Source organism: Salarias fasciatus, chromosome 8 (assembly GCF_902148845.1).
Source record: "Salarias fasciatus chromosome 8, fSalaFa1.1, whole genome shotgun sequence".
Taxonomy (NCBI): Eukaryota; Metazoa; Chordata; class Actinopteri; order Blenniiformes; family Blenniidae; genus Salarias; species Salarias fasciatus.
Genome location: NC_043752.1, coordinates 5,297,105 through 5,309,495, shown reverse-complemented (window position 1 = coordinate 5,309,495; position 12,391 = coordinate 5,297,105). Strand labels below are relative to the sequence as shown.

At 42.2% G+C, this 12,391-nt stretch overlaps 2 protein-coding genes across 2 annotated transcripts; one reads left to right on the top strand and one right to left on the bottom strand.

Annotated features, from left to right (window-relative positions):
* Positions 1-3,399: 3,399 nt before the first annotated feature.
* On the top strand, positions 3,400-8,450 carry LOC115393114 (transmembrane protein 238-like). The gene is made up of 2 exons (XM_030097957.1): positions 3,400-4,063; positions 8,168-8,450. The coding sequence occupies exon 1, from the start codon at positions 3,507-3,509 to the stop codon at positions 4,053-4,055; it is 549 nt and encodes a 182-aa protein (XP_029953817.1). The 5' UTR covers positions 3,400-3,506; the 3' UTR covers positions 4,056-4,063; positions 8,168-8,450.
* Positions 8,443-11,066, bottom strand: LOC115393115 (putative transmembrane protein). Its single transcript, XM_030097958.1, has 2 exons — positions 10,065-11,066; positions 8,443-9,342 (listed from the first exon to the last, which is right to left on the bottom strand). Exons 1-2 carry the CDS (start codon positions 10,103-10,105, stop codon positions 9,072-9,074), a joined length of 312 nt encoding a protein of 103 aa, XP_029953818.1. The 5' UTR covers positions 10,106-11,066; the 3' UTR covers positions 8,443-9,071.
* Positions 11,067-12,391: the final 1,325 nt, after the last annotated feature.

Below are 12,391 nucleotides of genomic sequence, written 5' to 3'. Positions count from 1 at the left end.
ACTCGCCTCGGGACTTGTATATCACATCGTATGATGTCAACTTGAGTCGAGATCTCTTCAATTATTGGACAAATAAGCGAATTCGACACTGAAAGATTGTTTGAGGTGTAAGTACTTTCAAACAGGATCTGGAGTGGTCCCGATTGGTCCCATTGGGGGGATTCTTGATTGTTAATGTCACTTAAAAACATTTTGTATTTTTCACATTTTAACCTGCTCGACTCAGCTTCTTTCCATTTGGATCTCATTGTCATTCACAGCTCAGGGAGAGCATGCAAACTCCACACTCAAAAAACCAGCAGAAACATGAAACTTCAAACTGATGGTGCAGTGAATTTACATCCACATGAGCAGAATCTAAATGAGTCGCATGTAAAATTTGCAGGCTGCGGACTAAAAACTGAAAAAGTAGTGAGCTGGAGCTTTGGAGGTCCTGCAGAAAACGAAGCGTTAGCATCAAGCCTGAGGCGGACGCGTCGCTGCATTGCAGTGCGAGGATGCAGGCATACGAGTTTAACCTCAAACACACTTTGACTGTGCTTTTTTTAAATATATATATATATATATATCATTTATATCACTTCATTTGTGACTTCAAGACATGTTTTTATTACCATGTGAATCATTTAAACGCACTGGATTAAGCAGAGCTCATGTGCAGAGTCTTCAGTTTGCTGCTGTTCCCAATGCAGTGCTGCCAGCAGCTGTTTTCCCACGGCTCGCTGGCTCCCCCTAGTGGCCCAATCCACCATGCCTGCATGCAGTGGGAACAGAAACATCCTGGATTTTCAAAAAAGACCCCCCTCTCTCTTTTGTTTTTTGGTGTCATTTTGCACAGCAGACACCTCGCATACGGACGCCAAATCGCATTAAAGCCATGAAGGACTCGGCTGAAGGGAATCCATGTAATCTGCCACGTCTTGCAGCTAATCACTGGGCTTAATAAGTCATGAAATCACTGTAGAGGTGGGCCTGCTTCAGAAGTTTTAGGGAGGTTGAATGGATCTACCATCCAAAGAAAAAAAAAGAAAAGAGAGAGGCGTCCACACTCGGCTGAGCAGGAAAAGAGGTGGAGTCCGAGGAGAGCAGGGATTTTCTATTTGACTGGAGTGGTGTGACATTTTCAAACAGCATTGACTCTCACTGCGGGTCACCGTCTGCTTGTTTTGGGCAGCGTCCCAGAGTGAGCTGTGTGAACAGGGAGTTTACTGAATAAATACAGTAAAGGCTGCACAATCTTTTTTTCCAGGCTCACGCCTTTAAAGCACGGCCCGGGCACCCAATCATCCCAGTCGCATGTTTCTGGAAAGATCTCACAGCATACAAGGCTCTGAAAGCCCGGTGCTCCTCTTCTGTTCGCTACACAGCGCATATCTCACCTCCAACATGTAAAGAAAGCTAAAAAGCAGTGGATGCTGCGTTCAGCGACACTTTCTTGAAAGGCTTTCAGGTGTTACTTAAAAAACAGACCTGTGACTCACTTCTGTTACATCAGGTCCTCACAAAAACATTGATGTCCTTGTCGTTGATGGAACTAAAAGCTTTGTGCTTTCTTCGAAAACTTTTACCAAAAAAAAAAATAAATAAAAAAGGAAATAAAACACAAAGAAACACTGAAGGTGCTACTTTAATGGGAATTGTAACCAAAAGAAGATATAGTAAGTTATTTTAATTGAGAGTGGTAAAAAAAAAAAACACAGATGCAAAAGTCTGTTCATTTGGTTCTGTTTATTATAAAAGTCTGACTTTTTGTCTCCATTCATTAAAAACGGTTAGTTCATTTGTGGAGGTTCATTACAATATATATTTCTTGGCTATATTCATAGGAAAAAGTCATTTTTTTAGGCTCAATTCATTATAAAAGAGTTTATTCTATTTATTCTACTTGCTTTACAAAAGTTGGTTCTTTTGGCTCTATTCATTACAAAGAGTGTTTCTTGTAACTCAGTTCTTTGCACAGTATTAATTATTTTGGCTACATCACAAAGAATCAGCTCTTTTGTGTCAGTTCAGAATAAAGAGTCGGTTCTTCCATGATACGAGTATTTTTGCTGCTAAAATTAACTATTATGTTCAAAATAAACTGGTAAACAACAAACATTTTTATTATATCAAATGTTTGTTACGTGGCGTTACATTACGTACGAATCAAAAAGGTATCAGCAATCAGATGAAACAATTTTCACTAATTCCTCTTTGACTGTCTTCAGTTTTAGCGATCAGAGAATGTCGCAGAAACTGTCAGCTAAAGTTTTAATCAAAGTTTCGAATTTAAACCGGCCAGTCAGATGATTACAGCCGACTCCTCAGCTTCCTTTCCACCACCTGCAGACACTAAACTAAGAACATTCATGTCTTTATTATAGGGAAAAGTACAGCAGCATTTGTCCCCCTGCGTAATGACTGAAGAACTGCTGAAACGCTTCATATTGATGTGCTCATAGTGAGCCACTAGTGGCTGCTGTTGGTTGTTCTTTTATAATAAAAACACACAGAGTGCAGATTATGACATTTCACTGTATTTTGTACCAGAGGGCATCATTAAAAAGGACTTTATTCTGAGATCGTTGTCACTTTCTGTGGTAATTGTTTGGTTTTGTGAAAACAAAGACGTTTCCATCACATATATTGTGGAAGGAAGACTTTAAACCTAAATATTTAAAGTTATTATGGTACTATTTTAACAAGATGAAATCTGGCCGTGTAGGGCCTCCTGAACTAACACGTGACTGATACTTCTGCAGTGTGTTTGTCAAACACCAATTGCTTTTCGGATGAGAGAATAGTGGGGATATCTTTGTTCTCGGCCTTAAATCAGTGTCACACTGTGACATAGTTGGTATGAGACTGGTTGGAGGACGATCGTTGTCATGGTCTTGCAACCAAAGACAATCAACAACAGAATTGTGACTATATGTCAGAAATGTGGGTTTGATTGTGCGACCTATGTCAACTAGTCAATAGGAAAAAAAAAATCAATAGAAATGCAGTAAGAAATGAAATGGTGATCACCGTGACTCTAATACTTACAAAGTTGGAATCCAAAACCCTCCTCTCTGTCCGAGCCACAACCGTCCTGATTCTCCTCCTTTTCCACGAGATTTCTCTCCAAACACACAAATACAAGGGCAGGGCTCCTGTCTGATTTGATGGCACGTGTTTATGACGTTAGTTCTTGCGCAATCGCGTAGACTCACGTACATCGCGCCTGCAATTCAGCTTGTTTTCTCGTGCAGCGTGCGCACGGTAAACTTTATGTCGTGTCGAATTTATTAGATTCACGTCTTACTCTGTGGCTGTGCATTTATGAAACTGCTAAAATCAAAGTTTGTAGCCGGACTTATACAGCGTGAGATGCTGACACGCGCCCACCTTGACGCAGTGACGCACAGGACAGGGCGGGGCCTCGTGCGCACAGGTGAGCCCCGCACGGGCGCGAGGACAGAGGTGGGCGATGCGCGTCCTGATACGGACGCCGGTACTCGGGCTGCAGTCTCCGCTCCGGCATGGCGCGCAGGTGCGTGGGGAGGTGCGCGCCCCTCTTCTTCCTCGCGCTCCTCTTTGACGCGGCCGGCCTGGTCTTGCTCCTCGTGGGGATCTTCGGGAACCTCCGCCTGGACGGCCGCTTCTACGGGGACTTCTTCATCTACACGGGCTCCCTCATCATCTTCCTCAGCCTGGTGTGGTGGGTGCTGTGGTACACCGGGAACGTGCAGCTCCCCGGGGACGAGCGCAGGAGCTCCCTGGACATCAGCTTCACGCACTGGGCCCGGAAGCTGTCCGAGAGGCTGTCCAAGAACGGCGTGAAGCCCCTGGAAGCGGGGTCCGCCTGGAGGGGCGAGGAGGAGGAGGAGCGGGTGAAGAAGAAGAGCATGGGAATGGAGGCGGACGGGGCCGCGCGCTCTCGAACTACAAGGGAGGGCGGCAGCGGGGGCGCGCTGACGGGCCTGGACAACCGGGGGTTCGAACCGGAGAAGAACGTGGAGCTGGGGGTCCTGCGGGGCACGGACGTGGCTCTGCGGGCGGCGGAGGAGAAGGTGGAGAGGCTCCTCTGACACGGACGGTGCGTAAAATCCTCCGAACAGCCGCGCGTAATTGATCCATTCCCAGCGACGCAGAACAGTGATTCCCAACCAGGGAGAGGTCACCACCAAACTAACAACTTATGGAAAAATGTATGTTCTCATTTTACACATGCACTAATGAGACTGCTATTTATTTAGCACGGGGTTCACAAAGCGCGTGTCAACAATATAAATGAAGGGAAAACAGAAAAGGTCACGCTAGGCATGAGAAGACAGGGCAGTTATCAATAAAGTAATAAAACACACCTAAAGGCCTAGGCAAAGAGAGTGACGGGATATAATATTGAATAGCAATAAACGTGACTCATTACATCACTGATACACTAGAACACAATGAAAGCTAAAAGTAAACTTCAGAAACTTCAAATCTGCAAAAGTGGGTTTCTTTGGGTCATAAAGGTTCCAGACTCCTGATAAATACCCATCTATAAAACCCCCTTGAGATAATCTTGATGAATAATTCAATCTACAACAACACAAAATAAGTATTCTTTATCCGGTAATCCACACACCTATGCATACACACAGACACACCTATCTAATCCAACAAGTCTGAAAAGAGGTGAATTAAAAGTGTATCATTGTGCAGCTTTTGAGGTGGAAAAAGTGGTGAAAGGAAGTTTGAAACTGTGCAAACTGAAGCAGCACTGGTTCACCAGGAACTCATCAGGATCTGCTTCTCACATGGTGTTATCGGTTCATTCAGCCTTTTTTGTAGTTGTACAGGCTGTGGTGGTGGCGCCCGGGTTTACAAAGTAAAAATTTACGTTCCTGAAGAAAAAGATTGAGATTCACTGGTAAGAAAACCCTCAACTTTATGAATCTCCTGACCTAACAAGCCCGCGTTTAAGATAAATCAGTAAATTTGTACTAAAAAACTGCAGCACCGCATTATCTCCATTAACAATGACAAATTGTCATAAGAGTTTAGTAAAGTCAAAAATCGCCGGAACAAACCTACAACTATCACGATAATATCTTAGAGTGAAAACACTAAACTTTAGTTCCATTTTGAGTGTGGATTTATACAAGAATGATGCTCAGAGCCTCTGCAAATGCAACTTTTTGAGAATGACTTTCAGTTTTCGTGCGATTTCTTTCCTGTTGTGTCTTCTTAACCCCTTTGTAATCGTCGCAGTGAACCGGTGTTGTGTCAGCTTTGGGATGATGCTGTGGTGGCCGTGGTGCACAGGCGTATTAGCAGTGTTTCTAAAAAGTTGCATTTTCAGTGGCTCCGTTGTCGTGTAAACGAGGCCTACGCCATGCGCAGCTTGCTAACAATCCCCACTGTTCATCGCTCTTCCCTTGTGGTTCATTGGTAGCCATAAAATGCTTCCGGTTGTGCTTTGCTCTGATTGGTGAGTTGGTAGAAAAGGGGCGGGATCTGCAGCCAACTCCAATAAAAACACTTTGTTTTGTCAAATATTTGATTATTCAAGAGGCGCTTGCAGCACAAGTTTACTTTGAGGGTCTTGTAACCCTGTAACCCCTCAGTCTGATTGCTTATAATTACCATAAAGCTCGGTTCATTGCATTATCTGTAATTATATATATATTCTCCACAAGCCTCACACTTCTCACTGCTTCTCCTCTGCCGGGTAAAACATCGTCAGTGGCCCGTGGCAGCTTTTAATTAACGAGCCCGGCCGTTTCAGCTCCGCATTATTTTAGCCGTCACTTTGCTTGTAACCAGACAGACTCCCTTTGGGGCCAAAAGGCGCAATTGCATTTTTAATGGAAGTCAGCAGCTCTTATTGATCCGAAGGAGTGAAGTGTGGCGGCTGGAGGTATGTAGAAAGGTGTGGGGCCTCCTCTCCCTCTCAGACACCATTTCTTTGAATTATTTAGCTCCTTTTTTAAACAATGCTGCAGTCCCCACTGTGGGGGAGAAAATGTAGCATTAAAACTTGGAGAAATTAGGCAGGGTAACTCTTAGTGTTTGTTAAAAGCTTTTTCCAGGCTCGATTACTGTTTACCTCGGTGAAGTAATCAATTTAGTTTAAATAAACGCCAGGATTTGTCATTTCATTCAGAATAAAAGCTGTTTGGGAGTCTAATTCTTGACGTGTGTGTTTCTGGGAGTTATTTCAACGTTAACATGGAAGGAATCACAATATATAACTGGAAGAGAGTTCATAGAAATGTGGTTGACTATTTGTATATGTTACCAAGACGATTGTCACTCAGCTGCATAATAGGTGAACATGGGATGGTGTTGCAGTCAGGATAAGCTCCGTGCGCTGGATAAAATCTTGAACAGCTTTAAGTTTCACACTTGGAGGTCTCCTCTACATGATGGGTGAAAATGCAAAACATTGGTCGCGTTCTGGGTGACTGTAAACACGACAACGATGGTTGTTGGCAGGGTGGAACTTTCTGGAAACGCTTGAGCTCCGCCCCGAGAGACGGCGGGATCGCTGCTGCAGCACGTGCACACCACGACTGTGGTACTCTCTCCTGAGCTAGTAGAGAGACAGTAACGAACATGGCGGCCTCTGGGATAACATGACTCCCAGTCCAGATGGTAGTTTAATCATCTATTTTGATAGTTTTATGGTTGCGTTACCCCTTAAAGCATCCAAGCTGAACGGTCTCCATCCCGTTCTACGTTTTAAAGACTCTACAATCCTCTGTTTTCCAAATTAAAGCTAAGTTATTAAAAATGTAATGAAAGTTTCTATGTTTTGCATAGATCGGCTTCCGGAGTGCAGCGTTTTGAAAATGTCTCTGTTAAAACTTGGAAAACATATTTTTCTAAATGTGCACGAAATTACAGTTGTACTAAATAGTTTATATCAGCAACAATATCGACGAAAGATTCTAGAAAAATACTTGTTACTTTTTAATGCAACAAAGCTTCTTCAACAAAGTCTGCCTTTACTAAAATAAAATGACGAATATGGAAAAGAATATCGAAAACGAGCTAAAATGTTTAAATTCGCTAAAGAGATTGACTCATGAAATCAGACAAAATGGCTAAAACTGATTAAATTGCTTCAATATTTAAAATTCATAAAATCACGAAAAGCACTAAAACCTGTATAGCCTAATTCCTTAAGTGGCTAAGCAGCTTAAATGCTAAAAAGAGCTATGTTGTCCAAGTGGTTTAAATGGCTAAAACTGCTAAAAGAAGTCAAACTACTAAAACATATGTAAAATCCAGAAAAGCTTAATTGCTGAAAACTGAAATGGCTAAATAGCCATAATCATAAACAGCGGCTAAATTGTAGATTTTAAATTCTGCAAAACAACCTAAAACAATCCTTTCTTTTTCATCAACAAAGCGATCATTTATATGAGTTTATTGTTCTATCTTCTTCTCAACAGCTCAACATGTTCGGACATTTTCACATTTGTCTGCTGGTTAGAACGTAACATTTTCCTCAAACATTTCAAACCTCTGACCTCGGCCTATACATACAGGAAATCAGGCTGCTTTTTTTATTATTATGTTACTGTCCCTCCTATCAGGCGTCAGTTGTGTACATGAGCAAGCCGCAGAACGGAGTTAAAAGTTTTTATCGTCTCACATTCCTGCAGTGACTCTGCGCTCCACCTAAAGACAACATGGCCGCCTGCCGCTCCTTATCACGGCTCAGATCTTTATCGGTTTTGACGGTAGCTTGTCGAGAGTCAGAGCCGGCGGGACTCTGGTCTTACGGGACCCTGGTTTTACGATGTTGGCTAAATGATGCAGTTAATACGGATATAGATATGGTTTATGATGAAGTGACACAGATCCCTCCCTGCTGACCAGTTCGTTCTTTTAGTGCAGAACACCTGGATGTCTATGAAAATGTTATTTTGGGGCTTTTTTTTTTTAAATTTACACAGTAGCTTTTCTTTAAAATCCACTGTCTGAAATAAACGTTTCCTTTAAATCTTCTTCCTTTAATCCCACTTTTACCTGATTGGCTAGTTTCCAGGAAGTGCTGATTATACTCCTTTAAAACTAGTTTTTTTTGATGACTCTTTGCAGTCATTTGAAGAGAAAAATATTTCATGTACTTTTTGACTTTTTCCTCTTTCCTCTTACGCTTTGATTCTTACGTTTTAAACTTTGCCTCTCTTGTTGTTCACAGACGACGTCCGACTCTCCTTCCTGTGGATGGACTTCAGTTCTCCTGCGAACTCCAACTGACTGAAAATCTTTGAACTTTGATGACTGAAGTCACTTTTTTATAATATGAATCAAGAGAGGATTTCTCAATCAGGGATAAATAAACCCTGTCCATGGAGATCAGGGTCTTTATTATGTACATAGCAAATCTTTATTTTTTAAATGTTGATTTTGTGGCAGATGTAAATTATTTTTATGTCAAATAAAGTTTACATGGATTTAGTCACTGACTAAATGTCTGATAACAAACAGGGTTTTATTGTTGCTTTGTGTAATTTCCAGCATCCTGCTAGACAGGTACCACATCCTGGTTTAACTGTTGATTTAGGACGATAGTAAAAAGCAAAATAGCAAAACAACTGCAAAGAAAATACAAGCAGAAGAGTAGCAATAACACTACATAATGTCACAGAAATGCTGTTAGTAAACACATGAGACGAGCAAATCGATTCCAAAAAGAAAATTGACACAAAGTATAAATGATTGACAATAGGAATCCTTTAGTCAGAAACTGGCACGTTTGTGAATGCTTGTGCTTATCTGATGAGCTTTCAGCTGAAAGTTGACGGTCAAGTTTTGCACCGTCTCCCCCACACTGGACTAAGATCGGAATCAGACGCTGGAGTTTCAGCCTCAGCGTTCGTCCTCTTCCTACCAAAGTTCGCAGCAGTGCGAGGTTCTCTGCATCCAGCGTCCTCTCAGAGTTAAATCCCAAAATGTCTGGAAGCATGGAGAGACCTTGTCCCCCTGCAGACGAAACGGACTCTTCAGTATCAAGTTCCATCAACCCAACATGTTTGCGTTGAGCTTCAATACAAAGAACCGCACCTGCTTTAGTTCTTTCCTTCAGCCATGAAGAAACAAATTCATCTGGGGAGGAAGTCTTCCGCCGGCACCTCCAGATTCCCCAGGTACCAGAAGATCCAGAACACCAGGCTGAGGAAAATGAGCAGCGGCCCCGACAGCACGAAGAAGTCCCAGGACTTGATGGGAGCGGCGACCCCCACCAGGAAGATGATGAAGCCCACTGCGTCCATGAAGATGGCCAGGAAGAAGAAGAGCAGGCAGCGGCCGCAGTAGGCGGAATAATCCATGACCGCCGTGGCGTCGCCGCCGACTGCAAATGAACTGGTTGGACTGACGAGGAGGAAGAGTTTAAACACTCGGGTCACATTCCTCTGAGTATCTCTACTTCACAACAAATACCTTGACCATAAAAAGACTTTTTTTTTAAAGGTCGTCCAACTGACAGATCCAGATCTTATCGGTAAAGGATGACGTCTCACTCCATTTACCACTTGTCATTTCTTCTTTCAGATGCTACTGGAGACATTTCTGTCGACTAAGCAAAAAATTGAGTGAGATTGACTGTTGTATCTATAGGAGAATCAAAAAGTACAATAAAGAAGCTGAGAAATGTTGGAATTTTGGAAAATTTCTTATCAATGCTTGAAGATTTTCCCTGAACTTCATCGTATGTCTTAAAATGCTGCTGAGGTTCTTTTCTCCGTGCAGAACTCTGAAAGATTGTATTCAGACTCAACAGACTTTCAACCTTCAGTGGGTGTGAAGGGATCTTATGTGTTTCTGGGTGAATGATGAGAAACTAACCTCAGTATGGACGGCTAGCAAAGAACATGCTACACTTGTTTATTATGTCTTTTACTAGCTTGCATAATATCACTTGGCTACTTTTACTGTTTTTGTTTGGGTTTTTTTTGCTACTTTTTATAGTTCCCATGTTACTTTACAGTTTTGCTACAATTCATAGCATCTCAACTCCCTTTTTCAGTTATTTTGTTGCAACTTTTTTAATTTTTGTGACCTTTTTTGCTTGATAATTCAATTTTCAGTCTCACCCTGTCCATTTTTTTCCCCAATCAAACTCCATTAGCCACATCCTCCCTCACACATGGTTAAAGGTTGACGTCTCCTCCTTCGGATTCCTTCACACTCTTCTTGTCGTCTGCGGCGATTTTTCTGGTGAAATCTGAGCGTCTCTCGCTGAGTCCATTCAACAGAAACCAGTCCGACGGGGCATCTTTCAGTTAGTGGGGCATGAAGTCCTCTCGTTTTACAGGCATGGCTTTGGGAAAACAGAAAACAGAATGTGGTGAAATCAGAACATAATCTTCAGTGGTACAGTGTGTCCGCCATGAAAACACGATCGTTACGAGGATCAGCAGAAGAAGTTCATCTGTTTGGTTGTATAAGAAGAAATATAAGTGGTGTTTACACCTTGGGTTGCTTCATAAGTGTCTGTTGCACATTTCCGAGGATCACACAGTGTTTGAAAATGTGTCGGTCGAGCTTTACTAATTCATGACTTCAGGCCGCGGTCGCTCGCACGGCCCCACAATCCCTCGACATGTGATCACCTCACACCTCGCTGTGTCTTTCCATTACCTGCGTGACGGCCCGACGCGCCCACGCCCAGGCGGGGTGAACACGACACCGTTTGACCCGACGCCGCGGCGACGACAAAGAGGACGAGGGTCGGGTTCCACGCCGACCGTCGCCGTGCCAGCACTTCACACGCACGAGGTGAAGGAAGGGATACGGCTGCTTTAATACCTCAACACAACAGTTTCCAGCGGTGATTCGTGCTGGTGAACTCAAACACAGTTTTCTCAAATAGCAGGTTGTTTCTGTGCAGATCCCTCATCTTTAATTAGGGCAGCGATGGCCTAGAGGCTCGGGAAGTGGTCGTAGAAAGCGGGGGTTTGCGACTTCGCTGGTTTGAGTCACAGAGCAGACAGGTCAACACCGTGACCCCCAGCCGCCATCAGCTCCCCGGAGCACCGCAACCGGGTTAATGCAGAAAAAATCTATTTCTGCAAGAGAGTAATAAGGTATTATTAATTATTTGCACTTGCATTTACATTGAATAGTTTTCAAGATGGGAAAGGATAGACAAGGGGAAGACACGCTAAAGTATGAAATTGCACATAAAGGTATACCGGAAATATTAGGCAAACAATGAGATGCAATTACCAAAACAACAAATATAAACATAATATAAATACAAATATCTGTTATTAAGAAAAAATCTAAACTTGAAAATTGTAGGTCTGTACCAGGAATAAATGAATAAAGAGTTGAAAGAGAATGGTTGAACTGCAGAGAGAATGAAGGGATCGGTCTGGGTTAGGTGAACATGAACAATGCCAGTGCCTACAAATAACGGATTATTAAGAGAGGGAGATAAAAGTTGACACTGATAATTGAGGTATTTTGAAGAGCTTATGATGGTAAAAAATGTAAAAGGTCTTCTTCTCTTTATGTCAAGACAAAAAAAAGGGGAAAGATAATAACTGAAGAGTGTTTTATTATTTCTAAAATGCAGTGCACGTCCACTCACTCCAGGACCCGGAGAGAATCCACCTGGAAGAATATGATCAAATATTTTATAGCTCCAAACATCAGGAAGGAAATGGTGTCTATCCGGCAGTCATTTGGTGACATGGATGCCGACCATACACAAATAATCTGGTCCTAACAAAATGTACAACAATACTGGGTTACAGAAAATAGGATATGAGATACCTACTTGAAGTATGGAAGACACTTTACTTAGGGAATCCAACACAAGACATATTAAAAAAATAGGATGAGTATCAGCAGAGGATGTGGTCTGAGGAAGAGATTCTGGCAATGGAGAAAATGTCTCATAAACTGAGATTACAGGAGACACAACTTGAGGATAAATGTAGAACATGAAATGATGATAGAACACAAGAAGATGGCGCCACCATTGCTGCTGGACATTAATATGAGGATACGTTTCAACTATGCATGTACGTACGTTGCACCCTGCCACTGTAAATGGAAAGAAAACTTTTATTAAAGGGTCTAAACATGGATAAAACGGCTGAAATGAACCTTAATGGCTAACATGTCTAAAACTGTACAGAGGTTAATACACTTACAGAGCTAATTTTTTTCATAATGCTTCTTGAAGTTGAAGATTTTTTTTCTTCCTGTTTTTACAGTTTAAATGTGATTCAATGTCTTATAGGTGGAAAATATTCAAAAGGAGACACTTAGGAAAAAAGACACGTGAGTCATAGAAAAAAATAACTTTTTAATTTTATTTTAAAACTGGATCTTAGATTATAGTTAAGATCAGAACAATAAAATATGAGGGTCAGAGCATGTTTTTGATAGCCTAGCACGCCAGACTGTC